Source organism: Protopterus annectens, chromosome 7.part1 (assembly GCF_019279795.1).
Source record: "Protopterus annectens isolate FY-2018-M chromosome 7.part1, PAN1.0, whole genome shotgun sequence".
Lineage (NCBI taxonomy): Eukaryota > Metazoa > Chordata > Ceratodontiformes > Protopteridae > Protopterus > Protopterus annectens.
Window position 1 is genome coordinate 481,588,208 of NC_056740.1, and position 18,152 is coordinate 481,606,359.

Consider the following 18,152-nt stretch of genomic DNA (forward strand, 5'->3'; position numbering starts at 1 on the left):
TAGTGCAACCCTATAATTCCAATTCAGACCCCCCCCCACCTAGAAACAACTTAAACTTTATAACCATGACCATCACCCAACTAAGTCTAGTCTGACTTCTCATAATTCTTTACAACACACCACAAGTTATCACTCTAGCAATATCCCTAAACTTAGTAGCACAACACTGCATTATGCACTCTCGTATACAGACACCCCACATTTATTCAAGAACTACATAACGGACCAATTCAGAACTAAACACATATGCTCTCATTCCTACTCCAAAAAAACGCAATACTTTCTCACACTCCTCACCAAACTCCAACATCTGTATAACCATTTTAACTCCAGGCTTATCATAAGTGGGGATATCCACCCCAACCCAAGCCCAAATCCATCCTGTCCAACACAAACTGCTCCAACACAAATGTCAGAACATAACACCCCCCCTTTCTTCATCCCTGGGCATATCAACAACAGCAGCAAAACCAACCATCTTTTAATGCTAACTATTAATATTAGAAGTATCAAAAATAAAATACCTGAACTCCAGGCCACAATAGCACACTACTCCCCAGACATAGTTGCTTTAACAGAAACCTGGCTAAATAAAAACATAGCTAACTCAGAAGTTCTCCCTATCGGCTACAATATCATTAGACAAGACAGACCACTTCGTAAAGGGGGTGGAACTGCCTTACTGTACAAGTCCAACTTAACTGTCCATCAATTACCAAACTCCTCCCCCAATAATTGGGACATACTTATCTCAAAACTTCAACTTCACCCTAAAAAGGTCATCACCACAATTGTGATCTATATTCCATCTGGTAATACACCTGCTAGCCTTGAATCCTTCTTATCCTGGTGTTCTTCCACATACTCAAAAGAAACCCTTATTCTGGGGGACTTCAACCTAGATTGGTTCACCTGTATATCAGAACCACCAGGTAATCTAATAAATCTTCATGGCTAGCAGCAGCTAGTCCAAATTCCAACTAGATGTGATAAAAATCTAAAAGGGAATCCATCCTTGACTGGGTCCTAACTAACAACCCCACATTGTACTCTCACACAGGCAGTCTCCCAGACACCTTAAATGACCACAACATAATATACTTTATACGTAGTAGAACAAGCATATGCAAAAACCACTAACTATATATCCACTAGAAACACAAAAAAATTCTCTCCTGAGGTCCTCAACACTTTACTCTGTAACTGTGACTGACCCCCCTAAAAACCCTCCCGCTTGACCAGGCTGTAGCATATTTCAACAAAACATTTCTACAACACCTAGACACTGTCGCTCCATTGCACAAAATCAAGGTTAGAACCTCTACAAACCCCTGGCTCAGTAAAGAAACCAAACAAATCCTCAAGTCCAGAGACACTGCCTGGCTTTACTATAAAAAAAACAAAGAAACTCAAAGCCTAACTAAGTACCAAGAACTGCGCAAATGTGCAAAAAAATGCATTAGGCTGGACAAAAAAATCCTACTACACAACATTACAAACTAAATACCAACACAACCCGCAAAAATTTTGGAAAAATGTAAACCAGCTACTAAAATCCACCCAAAAGGCTACCCCCAAACCAACAACCCCTGACACTAAAGTTCCCATCGAAACACAATCCAACTCCCACTTTGTGAACTCAATTCTATCCTTAGTATCACAGGACAGTTCCTTCCTCACTATCCCCCCCAAACCAACCACCCCTGACACTAAAGTTCCCATCGAAACACAATTCAACTCCCACTTTGTGAACTCAATTCTATCCTTAGTATCACAGGACAGTTCCTTCCTCACTATCCCCCCCAAACCAACCACCCCTGACACTAAAGTTCCCATTGAAACACAATTCAACTCCCACTTTGTGAACTCAGTTCTATCCTTAGTATCACAGGACAGTTCCTTCCTCACTGTCCCCCAAACCAACCACCCTGACACTAAAGTTCCCATTGAAACACAATTCAACTCCCACTTTGTGAACTCAGTTCTATCCTTAGTATCACAGGACAGTTCCTTCCTCACTATCCCCCCCAAACCAACCACCCTGACACTAAAGTTCCCATTGAAACACAATTCAACTCCCACTTTGTGAACTCAATTCTATCCTTAGTATCACAGGACAGTTCCTTCCTCACTATCCCCCAAACCAACCACCCCTGACACTAAAGTTCCCATCGAAACACAATTCAACTCCCACTTTGTGAACTCAATTCTATCCTTAGTATCACAGGACAGTTCCTTCCTCACTATCCCCCAAACCAACCACCCCTGACACTAAAGTTCCCATTGAAACACAATTCAACTCCCACTTTGTGAACTCAGTTCTATCCTTAGTATCACAGGACAGTTCCTTCCTCACTATCCCCCAAACCAACCACCCTGACACTAAAGTTCCCATTGAAACACAATTCAACTCCCACTTTGTGAACTCAGTTCTATCCTTAGTATCACAGGACAGTTCCTTCCTCACTATCCCCCAAACCAAGCACCCTGACACTAAAGTTCCCATCGAAACACAATTCAACTCCCACTTTGTGAACTCAATTCTATCCTTAGTATCACAGGACAGTTCCTTCCTCACTATCCCCCAAACCAACCACCCTGACACTAAAGTTCCCATTGAAACACAATTCAGCTCCCACTTTGTGAACTCAATTCTATCCTTAGTATCACAGGACAGTTCCTTCCTCACTATCCCCCCCACACCACCCACCCTGACACTAAAGTTCCCATTGAAACACAATTCAACTCCCACTTTGTGAACTCAATTCTATCCTTAGTATCACAGGACAGTTCCTTCCTCACTATCCCCCCCAAACCAACCACCCCTGACACTAAAGTTCCCATTGAAACACAATTCAACTCCCACTTTGTGAACTCAATTCTATCCTTAGTATCACAGGACAGTTCCTTCCTCACTATCCCCCAAACCAACCACCCTGACACTAAAGTTCCCATTGAAACACAATTCAACTCCCACTTTGTGAACTCAATTCTATCCTTAGTATCACAGGACAGTTCCTTCCTCACTATCCCCCAAACCAACCACCCCTGACACTAAAGTTCCCATTGAAACACAATTCAACTCCCACTTTGTGAACTCAATTCTATCCTTAGTATCACAGGACAGTTCCTTCCTCACTATCCCCCAAACCAACCACCCCTGACACTAAAGTTCCCATTGAAACACAATTCAACTCCCACTTTGTGAACTCAGTTCTATCCTTAGTATCACAGGACAGTTCCTTCCTCACTGTCCCCCAAACCAACCACCCTGACACTAAAGTTCCCATCGAAACACAATTCAACTCCCACTTTGTGAACTCAATTCTATCCTTAGTATCACAGGACAGTTCCTTCCTCACTGTCCCCCCCAAACCAACCACCCTGACACTAAAGTTCCCATTGAAACACAATTCAACTCCCACTTTGTGAACTCAATTCTATCCTTAGTATCACAGGACAGTTCCTTCCTCACTGTCCCCCCCAAACCAACCACCCCTGACACTAAAGTTCCCATCGAAACACAATTCAACTCCCACTTTGTGAACTCAGTTCTATCCTTAGTATCACAGGACAGTTCCTTCCTCACTGTCCCCCCCAAACCAACCACCCCTGACACTAAAGTTCCCATCGAAACACAATTCAACTCCCACTTTGTGAACTCAATTCTATCCTTAGTATCACAGGACAGTTCCTTCTTCACTATCCCCCCAAACCAACCACCCCTGACACTAAAGTTCCCATCGAAACACAATTCAAGTCCCACTTTGTGAACTCAATTCTATCCTTAGTATCACAGGACAGTTCCTTCCTCACTGTCCCCCCCAAACCAACCACCCTGACACTAAAGTTCCCATTGAAACACAATTCAACTCCCACTTTGTGAACTCAATTCTATCCTTAGTATCACAGGACAGTTCCTTCCTCACTATCCCCCAAACCAACCACCCTGACACTAAAGTTCCCATTGAAACACAATTCAACTCCCACTTTGTGAACTCAGTTCTATCCTTAGTATCACAGGACAGTTCCTTCCTCACTATCCCCCCCAAACCAACCACCCTGACACTAAAGTTCCCATCGAAACACAATTCAACTCCCACTTTGTGAACTCAGTTCTATCCTTAGTATCACAGGACAGTTCCTTCCTCACTATCCCCCAAACCAACCACCCTGACACTAAAGTTCCCATTGAAACACAATTCAACTCCCACTTTGTGAACTCAGTTCTATCCTTAGTATCACAGGACAGTTCCTTCCTCACTGTCCCCCCCAAACCAACCACCCTGACACTAAAGTTCCCATCGAAACACAGTTCAACTCCCACTTTGTGAACTCAATTCTATCCTTAGTATCACAGGACAGTTCCTTCCTCACTATCCCCCCAACATAAATAACACTAATACAAGCTTTACCCTCAAAACAGTTTCCACCACTTCAATCAAAAGCATGCTCTCCAAACTAAAAACCTCATCAACAGCAGCCGACCTACTCCCCAGCTATTTCTTGAAACTTACAGCAGATGCTATTGCTATCCTAGTCTCCACTCTCATAAACAGATCAATTGTTGCAAACTATGTGCCCAAACTCTGTAAAATATCCTGTTACACCCATACATAAAGACGGGACCTCTACTGAACTTAATACCTACAGACCCATTGCTTTACTCTCCCCCCTGGCCAAAATCCAAGAAAAATGTATCCATACCCAGGTGCTAAACTATCTCCTAGACAGCAACATCCTGTCAGACCTGCCCATAGTACCACTACAGCCCTCCTCTGCTTCACAGACACAGTAAACCGTCTCAAAAATGAAGGCCTACAAGTGTCAACTCTTTTTTTGGATATGTCCAAAGCATTTGACACAGTCTCGCACCAAATCCTGCTAAACAAACTAAACCAATATCACCTATCAAATTTCACTCTTACCTGGTTCCAAAGCTACTTAACTGACAGGTACCAAGCTGTGAAATGGGAAAATTCTCTCTCTCCTCAGCTGCCCATAATTATAGGAGTCCCACAGGATTATATCTTAGGACCACTACTATTCACAGTCTTCACAAATGACCTCCATACCTCCACACAGCATGCATCTATAATTCAGTATGCAGATGACACTACCTTAATCTGTGCTGCACAAAACATTCCCACCCTCCTGCAAGCAACTCAACTGGCATTCTCTGATGTTGAAAACTACCTTACCAAAGCCCAACTTATCCTCAATCCAACGGAAACTCAGCTTATGATTATAACCAGTTCTAACAAAAACACTAACAGCCAATTCACTATCTACTCCACAAATGCTACTCCAATTGCTCCAGTGGCACAGGCTAAGCTATTGGGAATAACCGTAGACTCCCACCTAAAATTTGATAGTCATCTCAACTTAACTATTAAAAAAGTACATGCCAAACTGGGGTCACTCTACCATATCAAACCATTTCTTACCAACAACACAAGATCAGCCATTGCTCGCTCCCAACTTCTATCCACCCTACTCTATGCATCTCCCATTCTGACTAATCTCAACAAAACTGAACTAAGCAAAACGGAAGCCTGCTATAACAGAATTGCCCACTTTGCTGCAAATTGCTCGTATAGAACTCATCACTCTACTGCTTTGGGACAGCTCCACTGGCTTGAACTGCCCAACCTCCTAACCTACAATCAGCTCTGCCTCTGTCATTCTATCTATTACCTCCCCAATAAGTGTCCTGCCCTCAGAAACCTAGTATAACATCACTCAGCCAAAAGGCCTCTTAGATCATCAAGCAAACTACTACTAGAAGTCACCAACAGCTACAGTAGCTTTGGAGATGCACTATATAGTAGTTCAGTGGCTAAAAAATGGAGCTCTGTCCCCACTAGCATTCAAAACACATCATCCAAAGCCACCTTTAAAGACCTCCTCAGGCAACATTTCAAGCAAAGTTGGCAGTGCCATGATTGCTCCCCAGGCTAGTGAAAGTGGATAACATATACATACTAAATCTAGAGCACTTAATAATAGTTTTCAATCTTACTCACAAACACTGGCTAATCTACAATGTATGTACTGTACCTGTGTACTATGTATGTATTCTACCTATGTTCCAAATGTCAGCTGTACACCACAAATATATTAATTACCTTTATTTTTAAAATTAATATTTTTTTTGTTTGCACTGTAATTGTTTGTGCCGCATACCACTGTAAAAACATGTATCTTGTAATTTGTGTGTATACTGATCATGTCTAAATATCTAAATGTGTCTGTAATTTTTCTTTGTGGAGCTTTTCTCCCCGGGCCTCTGCTGAAAAAGGGCCTTTTCAGCTCAGTCAGACACCCCCGGTTAACAAATGTAAAATAAATAAGTAACACACTGCATCCAATCTTGCTAGCCCTTGCGTGGAAAACCACCCCCTAGGACCATCAGAATCTATTCCACTAGGGTAACCTCTACTTCCACAGCATTCCTTAGAGGGGTACTCACCAAGGACATCTTGGAAGTTGCCACATGGACTTCAGTCCACACCTTCACCTAACATTACCATCTGAACCTATTCTCTGAAGCTAGGGCTGGGCTTGCCTCTGCAGTTCTGCAGGACATGCTCACCCTATCTTAAGTTTGTTAACCTTCCACCCTTCTCAGCTTTGGGAATCTTCCCAATGGTTAGGACTGCAACAGTGAAACATGAAGAACATAAGTACAGTTGTGTACACTTACCATAAATGTAGATGTTAGTGTGTTCGCTGCTGCAGTCATGCTTTCCCTCCCTCCTTCCCCCTGATATCTGCTGTCCATTGAGAGACACATTTCTATGGGGGTCTCTGACCTCAAGACTACTACTAATTATTAAATGTGGACGACTTTGGTTGGTTAAGGCAAGAAAAACTGAGGTAATGGTGTCGCCTGCTCTCCTTTATAACTTAGATGACCTGACGTCACCCAGCATCTAACAGCAGCCCACATACACAACTTTGATTCTGGTATTCGGACTGACTGAGGGCTACCACAGCATGGATAACCCAATGGTTAGGACTGCAGCAGTGAGTACACTCAAACATCTACAGTTATGGTAAGTGTACACAACTGTGCTTTTGTTCTTTAAAGGCTAGCACATGCGTATGAAATTTACATGCAGGGGTACTGCAGATGCACAATGAAAGTACAGATTAAAGTAGCACAGATAAAAATAGTGCTCTGTCATCTTTGTTTTACCTAACTTTGCAGTAAACAGTGTTATCAGCCTTCTTTAAATTTGGGATTCCCAGCTTTCACGATCATTAAATGTTGTCATTTATGATAAAAAGCTATGACTTTCTGTCTGTGTGTCATTTAACCTTTTGCTACTGGCTTTGAAACGTGTTGTCAGTGTAATTCAGTATTATGTCAAAGTTTTGGACCACGCTTGGGTTAGTGGGCATGGCAGTCAGCAGCAGTTCATTTCCCATGTTTGTTTTCACATGACAGACTCGAGTTGGGCAGTTGTGCCCTGCAGAAGTATTAAACAATAAAATGGATAGACTAATGTTTAGTAAAAGAAATATTCCTTATGTGTTGCTGAATGCTGCTTTAGCTTAAAATACTTTACTTTGGTGTGAAACAAATGAAAATCTACAGCAGGCAGTCTTCTTTTTGATAATAAATTGAAAACAAATCCTCTGTACATCTGGGCATCTGGAAAGCTAGTAATGTTATAAATAGCAGATCTGTGGTCTTTAGTGCCTGAAATATCCATTGGACATTTCTCCAGAGTGAGTTAATGACAAACTTGCCTCAGACCAATGTCTAATGTCTTTACATATTTACTTTTTCTCATTTTCCTGTTTCAGATTTCAGTTCCACCATCAGCTAACAAACGTGACGACCTCTTCAAGAAACCACCAACTCCTCCCCCTCCTCCCCCTCCCCCTACACCTGTCACTATACTTGTGAAGAAAAAGAAGAAAAACCAAGCAGAGTTAAAGGTAAGATCACGCTTATGAGGTGTTTGTTTTGGTTTCCTAGCTGTCCCCATTCCCGTCAGCCTAACTATGGGCTGCTCAGCTCTAACATAGCTGTACTTGCCTCCCATTACCACCTGATAGGAAGCAAGGGAACTGAGAATTCCACCAGTGTTAGCCCACAGATAAGGCAGTCTTAGGCTGTCAGGACAACAGAATGGAGCTAAGCTAGAACCAGCAGCTTCATGTATGCTGATTGGAGCATTGAGGACTTTTCCCACCTAAGCTGATGTGATCACATGTTAGACTGGGTGGGTAGTGAGGTGTAGCCAGTGCAGACATGCCTGCTTGTCTTGAGCCTCAGAACAATCGCACCTCAACCACCCTGCACATCTGGTCTGACAGTCAGCATGTGCCAACCCCCAGGATGGGCACACCTGCCCTCCCTGCTAGCTCTGTCAGATGCCAGAGTGAGTAAAAAGTTAAAAGTTGCATACTTTCTTGTTTACCACTTAAGTAGGATAGTTGTGGGACCCATTTAATCCACCAGCTAGGTCTGAAAGCAACCATCATAGTAGCATGCAAGATAAAATGAAAAAAAATGGTAATACTGCATCATTTCAAGTTGCTTGTTGGCATATTATGCAAAATAATTAATAGTCCTTCAAGTTACATGCCCACAGATTTTTACTGAAATTATAAAATAATGTTAAAGACCACTTTCATTGAAACACATTAACGTGTTAACACAACTTTAGTTAACAAGCTTGCATGTAAACAATTTTGAACATTTTCAGCTTCAAAATAATAACGGTATAATAAATGAAATATGAAAATTGCATCTAAGCAGAAAAAAATCAAAATTAACCAGAAAGCAAATGGTGTGGTAGATATTTTTCAGTGAAAGTGGTTTTCAGTGAAAATGGATTCAGTGAATTTTTATGATCCTAGTGAAATGTTTTCAACTGGCCACTGGAAGATGATTCCAGCAGGCAAGCACTCAGCCTTGCTTTTATGATCTTGGAGGGTAATAGTTTGAGGAAATTTTTAATTTCCCGCCGGAGTTGGACAGTGTTTTTAAGCTGCCAGAATGTTAGAATGATGATAAATATAATTGGCAGCCATTTTGCTTTCTGTGTAGTTAACCACTGATGGTGTCTAGAGTCAAACAAAAAAGCAAATGTTATGTAGGTTGAAGCCTGACAGCCCTAGCAGATAAGATGAGTGGCAGTACATGTAGGGATTAGTATGCCATTTTTGGTTGTCATTCTTGTTTCAGGTCTTAGATCCACAGTAGTGGTGCTGCAGTAGCGTTGTCGCCTCACAGCAAGAGCTAGAGCATCTTCTGTGTGGAGGCATGCGTGAATGGGTGTACCTTCGTTGAAGTTTGTGCGTCAGGGCTGGTAACTCGGCACGTAAAAATCCACTACCAAACATTAGCGGACCAGAGTTCCGTTGTGGCGACCTCTAACCGGGATAAACCGAAAGACACAATAATTCTTGTTTCAGGTCTTAGAAAACAGTTAATTGAGTTTGTAAATGGGCCTCATTTTTTACTTTATGGTGGTTAACTGAGGTAGTACACTGATCATCCTTAACCAACTGCAGGCACAGTCTTGGTTGATAACATTCACAAAACAGTTTAGAAGTCAAGAGCAGTACAATTGTAATAGCAAAAGTATAGCATATTATTCAAAACAGATTCTAACAAGCATTTGATGTGGAATAAGAAGTGAGTGTTTCAGAATGTTGTTTACCTTCAGCTCACTGTCCTACTTTAATGATAAAAGGAGATCTGATATTGCCTGTTTTTGTCCAGTTCAACATTTGGGTTATCTGATCCGACCTTGGTGCTTTTCCTAAAGCTTGGATCCAGGGCCCTGACTTTTCCCCTATCCTGTTTGCCACTTACTCTAGCAAGATGTGCGATTCAAGGGCTCTGAAATTCATCTAAGGATAAGTCTGTTGTCAGTCATTTGTTAGCATATTATTAGTTTCTGTCCTTTAGTTTCTTGACTTTTCTCACAGTCTTTCACTTTTTTGAAATTTTTCCGTATATCCTCTGCTATTAAAAAAAAATCTTGTCTATACTTTCTCTTAGCGGACTTTAGGCCTAATTGTTGTTGTTAGTGTAGTAGATGACTAAATTCAAGACAGTCATGGGTATAGTCCATCCTGCCTCTGTTGAGGAAGGACAGCCAAATGTGCAAAAAAGATGTTAAGGCTGTGTACTATTATATCAAAATAGCAAACTATTCCAGGAGATTTCTTCATTTCTGGCTGGGAGATCATAATTTCCAGTTCAGAACACTTTAGTTTCACCACAGCCCCCAGGGTGTTCACCAAATGCATGGTGTAGTGGTAGCAGTGTAACTCAGGCTGCAGGAGTTTTTGGACAGTTGGCTTCTTAATGCACCAGCCAAGGATCTGTTAGTTAAATAAAGGGACTTCTTGCTCCATCTTGCCCAACAGTTGGGAATTACAGTCGGTCTCAGCAAGAGTCGGGTAGTAGCAATGCAGTTACAGTCAGTTTCAACAAGTGTCGGGTAGTAGCAATGCAGCAAACAGAGTTTAGCAAATGTCACCTGGACATAAATTCTTAAATAGGAAAACTTCCACAATCCAGAGTATTGTTCCTGTATCAGGTAGCTTCAGAGGTCCTCCTCCACCCTTGTCCCTCAGCAAGACTTATTTTCTGGCATTTGGGCTTGATGGCTGCTTCAGTCACACTAGTTCCTCAAGCAAGGTAATACATGAGGGTCCTGCAGTGGACCCCTCCGTTCAGTCGTCATTGATGTCTCCCTCTTCATTCACCAGTACACTGCACACCAGTATGCAGGAACCAGTACACTTCACACCAGCATGCAGGAACCAGTACACAAGAACCAGTACACCTCACACCAGTATGCAGGAACCAGTGCATCTCACACCAGTATGCAGGAACCAGTACACCTCACACCAATATGCAGGAACCAGTGCACCTCACACCAATATGCAGGAACCTGTACACCTCACACCAATATGCAGGAACCAGTACACCTCACACCAGTATGCGGGAACCAGTGCACCTCACACCAGTATGCAGGAACCAGTACACCTCACACCAGTATGCAGGAACCAGTACACCTCACACCAATATGCAGGAACCTGTACACCTCACACCAGTATGCGGGAACCAGTACACCTCACACCAGTATGCGGGAACCAGTACACCTCACACCAGTATGCGGGAACCAGTACACCTCACACCAGTATGTGGGAACCAGTACACCTCACACCAGTATGCAGAACCAGTACACCTCACACCAGTATGCAGGAGCCAGCACCCCTCACCAGTATGCAGGAGCCAGCACCCCTCACACCAGTATGCAGGAACCAGTACACTTCACACCAATGTGCAGGAACCAGTACCCCTCACGCCAGTATGCAGGAACCAGTATACCTCACACCAGTATGCAGGAACCAGTACACCTCACACCAATATGCAGGATCCAGTACACCTCACACCAATATGCGGAAACATATAAGTTGATGGTTAACCTCTGGCATAGTATCAGGGAGTTGACTGTTCTCCCCACAATCCCAGATAGCCATGTTAACCATGGGCAGTTCACTTCTGGGGTGGGGGTGGAGGACTTTTCAGAAGGAAGACAGTTCAAGGTTCTTGGTCAATGACAGAGGGCAGTCTTTATATGAGTGTGTTGGAGATGAGGGCAGTCCCCCAAGCACTGCAGGCCTGTCTTTAGCTGTGGCTGGGGATACCAGGCTGTCTGCTCCATTTATTCCGATGTTATATCTTCACAAAAACCCAGTATAAAAAGGTTTATCTCAGTAAATAGCAGAAGTTTACCATATGGGGTTCCTCCAGGCGTTTAGACCCTTTCTCACACACTGTTCCATCAATTTTGGATTTCCTGGCAGAGTTATTTCACAAAGGATCCAGTTTCTCCACCATCAAAGTACAATTAGTGTTTTTTCCAATTTGACATGGGGCAGAGTCATATTTCTGTTGGTTCTCTAAAAAGTTCCAATGCCTTTGTGAATGGAACCCCAGTGAGGGATCTGGTTCCCCCTGGGATATTACTGTCATGCTCCAGGCCTTGACAAACTCTCCACTGGAGTCTGCCTGTATGGTAGATCAAAAATGTCTTTGTTGGAAAATTCTCTTTTTAGTGGCTGTCACATCTGCAAGTAGTATTTAAGAGTTGCAAGCCTCATCTTGTAAACCTCCATATCTGTTTTTTTTTCATATGGACAGACTGTCCTTGAGAACAAATCTCCACTTTCTGTCAAAGATAGCCACTGAACCAAACCTTAATCAACTGTCAGTCTACCGGTGTTTTTCCCAAAGTTCTCTAACAAAGGAGAATATATCCTACATCTGCTAGATGTTCATAGTGAACTCTGGTTTTATTTACACAGGAAAAAGGATATTGGGATGTCTGGTTAACTTTTCCATGCCCTTTCAAAAGCTAAGTTTGGTTAAGGAGTTTCAAAGGTAACATTGCCCAGGTGGCTTTCTGCAAACCAGAGGCTCATTCTGCCAGAGCTCTGGCTACCTCCACTGCCTTTATGGGTAGGGTTCCTGTTGATAAGATTTGTATAGCCACTACTGTTTGTACTTTTGTGTTGCACTGCAGGTTAGATGTGCATCCTTTGGCTCTACTCAGGAATGTCATTCCTTGATTCTACCCAGGTTGTTTGGTAGCTTGGGAATCTGTCCCAAAGGTTGAGTCTGATAAAAATATTCATCAGATATGAAAGTTATTTACTTACCATAACGCTAAATCTGTGTTGTCTTGTTTTCATCCAGTTCAGCATGACTCCCTCTGTCCCCTAGCCTAAATTATTTTAGACCCCAGTTGAACCTGACCAGGGGCATTGTCTTTGGACAGCCTTTTCTTGCCGTGCCTCAGGGTTCCATTCTTATTAAGCGTTACATCAAGTAGGTCTGTATAGGTTTTTGTGGGATAAAGTCTTATAAGCAGGCAAACTCGATCTGATGGAATTATGGGTAGGGGAGGAGTCAGAACCGTGGATCCAGGCTTCTGAAAAAGTGCAGATGTCAAATCTGATAACCCAAAAGTTGAACTGGATGAAAACAAGGTAACACAGATCTAGCTTTATGATAAGTACATAACTTTTGTTTAACCACCTCCTTTGCCTTAAAAGGGTACATCCCTAAATAAAACACAGGTGACCTGAGTTTGATTAGCATCAGAAGTCCCTATAGGTGGTGCTTTTGGAAAGGACGAATAAAAAGGCTGTGCTTGCAAGTAGTGGTGTAGGGAATAATGAATAGCAAGGCTTTCTTTGTCTGCTTTGCCTGCATTTGGAAGACAGACTGCGGTGATTTGCTGGTGCAGGCTTATTGTTTCTGTAACCATGGTGGAGACAGTGTTGCTGCAAAGGTGGACTTTAGTAGCATTGCTGTATTAAGAGGAAGGTAGGAATGCATCAAGACCATGCTTCATAGCACAAAGTCTATTCAGATGTGATGGTACGTCATGGTGGGGTCTTCACCATATACCATGTCATCATTAAGAGCCAGACACGTATTGGCAGCCGAGTGGCACAGCAGAAGTGTGCTGGGTCCATAAACCAGAGGTCAGTGGATCAAAACCATTCTCTGCTATGCTAAGAGGAGGAAGCTGTAAGGGTTTAGGGGTTGGCGCAATGGTTAAGGTGTTTACCTCACAGTTACAAGATACAGGGTTCGATTCTCCCTCTTAAAAGGGAGATCGGCTGGGCTTAAAATGTCTCAGAAGGGCAGCTAGTCTAGTGAAGCTATATAACAGCTGTTACAGTCACTCCACTCATCAGTTACTAGAAATTAATTACATACCTGCATTTCTGCCTGGAGAGCCAGAACCCTGCTAGGTGAGATAAAGCTGTAGGACATGCTCCATGATGGTAGCGGGCCCTGAAAGTAGGAAGAAGCATGACTGAAGTCTGTGATTTTTCTCTGGCCCTCTGTATTCAGGGGCACCTAAATCACTATGCTGATAGTATATTAGTTGTTGGCATGATGGTTTGGAGGGTAATTCACTGGGGAAAGCAAACAGCAGTTTAGCCAGTTGCATTAATACATATATGGTGGTCCACTGACTCATTATGTTTGTTCATTGAGTCAGTAAGTTGTAGTGCAGTGAATTCCACTAGCATTTAAGCAGAACCAGAAGTCACAGATGCTGACACTGTGGCATTGAACATGACTTTGTTACTGAGAAGCCAGTTGCTTTGCTTATCCAAGTTCTCTTGAATCTCCTGCTGTATGGACATTGGTGTCATATCTCCTCTGATAAGTGTCAGAACTTCGGCATAGTTACCTGTTGTTTGAGTAGTTTGAAAGCCATAGTGTTAGAATCATTGAGACAAGTATGGGACCAAAGCCTAGACTTGTGGGTCCACCAGGCCTAACCTTACCAAACTCTGTGTGTGTGATCCCACAAGTAACCTGAAAGGTGTGGGCATTTAGGTAGCTGTTGAATGCTCTTAGACATCCTTCCACTAGCCCTGGAAGTTCCACTTTAGCCAGAAGCAGCGAATAAGCCAGAGATTCAAAGGCCATCTTCAAATCTCAGAAGGCCATTGTCCATGTTGGTCAATAAGTTGTTGTTGTGATACTGGACCGATTCCTAAAACTGTGCTGTGATGTGTTAGTAGACCATTGCTAATGCATCTCAAGAGCTGAGAATACACAATCTTCAAACACCAGAATAAATGGGGACAACTTAGAGATGGTGGCCTTGACAGAAGAGGAATCATTTGTCTTACTTAGAGGGAAAATCTTAGTTTGCATAAGTGGTGGAGGCAGTGATGAGAGACAGTTAGAGATTTAACTTTGTGTGTAACAGCCATTTAGAATCTTTGTTTGTAGTTGCCTTGCTAAAACAGTTTGTCTGGGTTGGTAACTGCCAAAAAATTACTGGGAGGATTTGAAGTGCCATCATACCATCCCAAGGAGACTTTACTTCAGAAATATGATTGCAGTTAACCACTCCAGTGGCACAGAGGGATAAAAGCCTGACTACAGCCCATCTAACCTGGGTTTTATTAGCGGCTAATTCGACTGAGAGGATGGGAGGGTAGTTGCATGGGATTTCCCCCACAGCAATCCCTGGTGGAGACAGGGGACATTGCAATGAGGGAGTATGGCCCATAAAGGGGAAAGGTGGTGGATATGGCTTAGCTGCAGCCATGGCAGGGCAACAGTGTGCATATACCTCTTTTTGCTCCCATCCCTCGGATGTAGCCATGGATACCATGGTTGGGGAGTAGTAATGGGGGTAGGTCATTAAAGTAAAATAACCTCTAGCTGAAGGTGACTGCGAGACCCCCAGGACTCCCTTAGGTTCCAAACCAGCCCTATCTGTATCGGAGTAAGTCTGGGAGAACAGGAGGAGCATGTAGATGCAGTGATGTACATGTGGCACTGGATATTAGACCGTGGGGTGAAGTAGGGGAGCAGAATGACCTGGTGATCATTTCTGACCTCTGGTCACCGACTGTGGAGTTTATATGATGCTCATTGTAAGCATCATTGCTAGAACATGACATGGTCATTATAATGCAGGCACAAATCAAGCCTGACTTCAGACACACAAGGCCACTCTCTCTCACACCATGGACAGCCCAGAGGTGTTTTTTTATTGTTTGTTTTACATAATCATGTAACATCCCCATCTCCCAGCTCCACTTGTCTTTTAGTAAGTAATCTGAGTTTTCTCGACCTTTCTTCATTCAGTGTAATGTGCCTTCCTGTTACTTCAGAACAGTTAGAGTGCTTGTATGTAAGAGGCAGGCTCACTGGGGTGTGAAGAGTGGTATAATAACTTCCCTTTCTCTGGAGTGCATTCCCATGAGCACTTGGATGCCATTTATTACATTATTGAATGTATCTTCCTTAGCTTTCTCTGTTGCCATTGGTCATCGTGTTCAAAGGTATGTATGGGGGGGGGGGTCCAATGTATCGATCATTGGTCATCGTGTTCAAAGGTATGTATGGGGGGGATCCAATGTAGCGATCATTGGTCATCGTGTTCAAAGGTATGTATGGGGGGGATCCAATGTAGCGATCACTATTATCCATTCTTCATAACATCTGTTTCTTTGGCAGCCCACAAGTCCAACTTGCCCTCATGATTCTTACCTGAGTTACCATAGAAGCAGACACCACTGGTTAATGTTCCACTCTGTTCCTCTTGCCACTGCTTTGTGCAACTCTTGGACTTGCGGAGAAGTGCGTCTTACTAAATCTAAAAAACCTGAGATGTGTTTTGTGTTCACTGTTAACATTTAGTTAGTGTTTGAAATGAAGAGCTGACATACTGAAAACAAAGAAGTCAGAAAAATGAATATTCAAGACTAAAACAGTCACAGTGGGACATCACCCATGTGGGAAGTGCCATTTATGTTGGCATAGTACAGAACCAAGTGATTCTCAGAGTGATGCTGAGGCAGATGGCACAGATCGCAAGTCCTTGTCTTCAAAAAGACATTTAGAGTCATAGGTAGGTACTAGGCTATCGGCCCTAGGGCCCATACAAGCCTAGCCAAAAAATGTACCCTGGCTTTCGCCACCCAAGAAAATTATTTTCCTGTGCCCCTGTCGAGCAGAGCCACAGAAGTGATCCCCGGGGTGAATTTCCCATTTCCCATCCAATCATCAAGATTTTTCTTGAGTGCTAATGAGGAGCTTCGTTTGACATAGATAGGTAGTCTGTTCCAGAGTATGGGAAGTCTCTAGGACAGGAATCTATCCCTCCAGCATGTTCTGTTTGTTGTGGTGACAAGGTTTAGGTCCCTAGAGCGTGTAGCTCGGAGGGATTGGGATTTCTTTAAGTGGAGTATGTCCAGCAGCTCTGGGTTTGACATAGCTTTGTATGTTAGGCAGAGATCACCCCTGAGTAGGCGATATGCGATGGAGTAAACCTGTAGTTTTTTTTAGACGGTCTGCATAGGGCATCTGTTTGAGGCCAGTAATCCTCTTTGTGAGGTATTTCTGTGGTCTTTCCAGTTGTTGTAGATGTCTTGTGGAGTACATACCAAAAAGGGGTGCTGTACTCTATAATGGGAGTGATGAGTGGAGGGGAACAATGACCTCTTTTTTTCTGGATGAGAATCCTCTTGTGATGAGATGTGCCACACAGAAGGATTTCCTGACCACTGTGGCGATGTGATTATCAAAGGAGAGACTACTGTCCACCTGTGTCCCAAGGTCTCATCACATTTTCGGCATTAAGTAGACTACCAGCTATGTGGTAGTTCATGGGTACAGAGTTTTTACCAAAGGGGATGACAATACACTTTTTGGCATTGAGCTTCAGGCCATGGCTTTGACACTAGGTATCTGTCTCAGTGAGGCCCTTTTGTAGTTTGTCCACATCGTTAGGAGTTTCGATTATGGCTCCTAGTTTGCAGTCATCTGCAAACTTTGTAAGCTAAAGACCTTCTGTGTTGGCCTGCACTTCAGAGAGGTAGATACCAAACAGGAGAGGACCCAGGACTGAACCCTGTGGTACTCCACTTGTCACTGGTCTGATGTCAGATTTGGAATCCGCTACTTTCACAGTGTGGGTTCTGTCCATGAGCCAGTTGGCAACCCATCTTGTGACATAGGGATTTATACCTAGTTTAGTGAGCTTATCTGTAATTCCAGAGTGGGGGATGGTGTTGAAAGCCTTGGTGAGATCTAGATAAGCTGTGTGAACCATTTTACCCTCATATATGGCTTTGGTGACTGCTTCAAAGAAGTCAGTCAGGTTTAGGAGACATGATCTGCCTTTTACAGATCCAAACTGGGTAGGGTCCAGAGTTTGGAGATTACCAATGTCTTTGTTTATGAGTTCCACAATGATACGTTCCATGGCCTTGCAGACCAGGCTCGTCAGGCTATTGGGGTGGTAGTTCCCAGGGTCCGTCATGGCTCCCCCTTTGTGGAGTGGGATAACCGTCGCGGTGCGCCATTCAGTGGGTACAAAGCCTGAGGTGAGGCTATGATTGAACATGGTACTTAGGTAGGGTGCCAGTTCATTCTGTAGTTCATGTAGAATGCAGCCTGGGATATTGTCATGTCCCATGGATGCTGTGTTCTTGGCTTTGGAGAGTGTGTTTTTTACCTGTGCTGCCGTGATTATAAGAACTTTGCATTCTTCCGGTATAGAGATGGGCCCTCTAGGGGGTGAAAGGGGGGTAAAGTTAGCACTGAACCTATCTGCTAGGAT

General features: G+C 43.3%; 1 protein-coding gene across 1 annotated transcript in view; it reads left to right on the plus strand.

Annotated features, from left to right (window-relative positions):
- Positions 1-18,152, plus strand: part of RBM6 (RNA binding motif protein 6) — a 689,827-nt gene that overhangs the window by 599,853 nt on the left and 71,822 nt on the right. Inside the window, exon 12 of the mRNA XM_044078933.1 lies at positions 7,816-7,950. Coding sequence (XP_043934868.1) covers positions 7,816-7,950 — 135 coding nt within the window. The remainder of the gene's footprint in view (positions 1-7,815; positions 7,951-18,152) is intronic.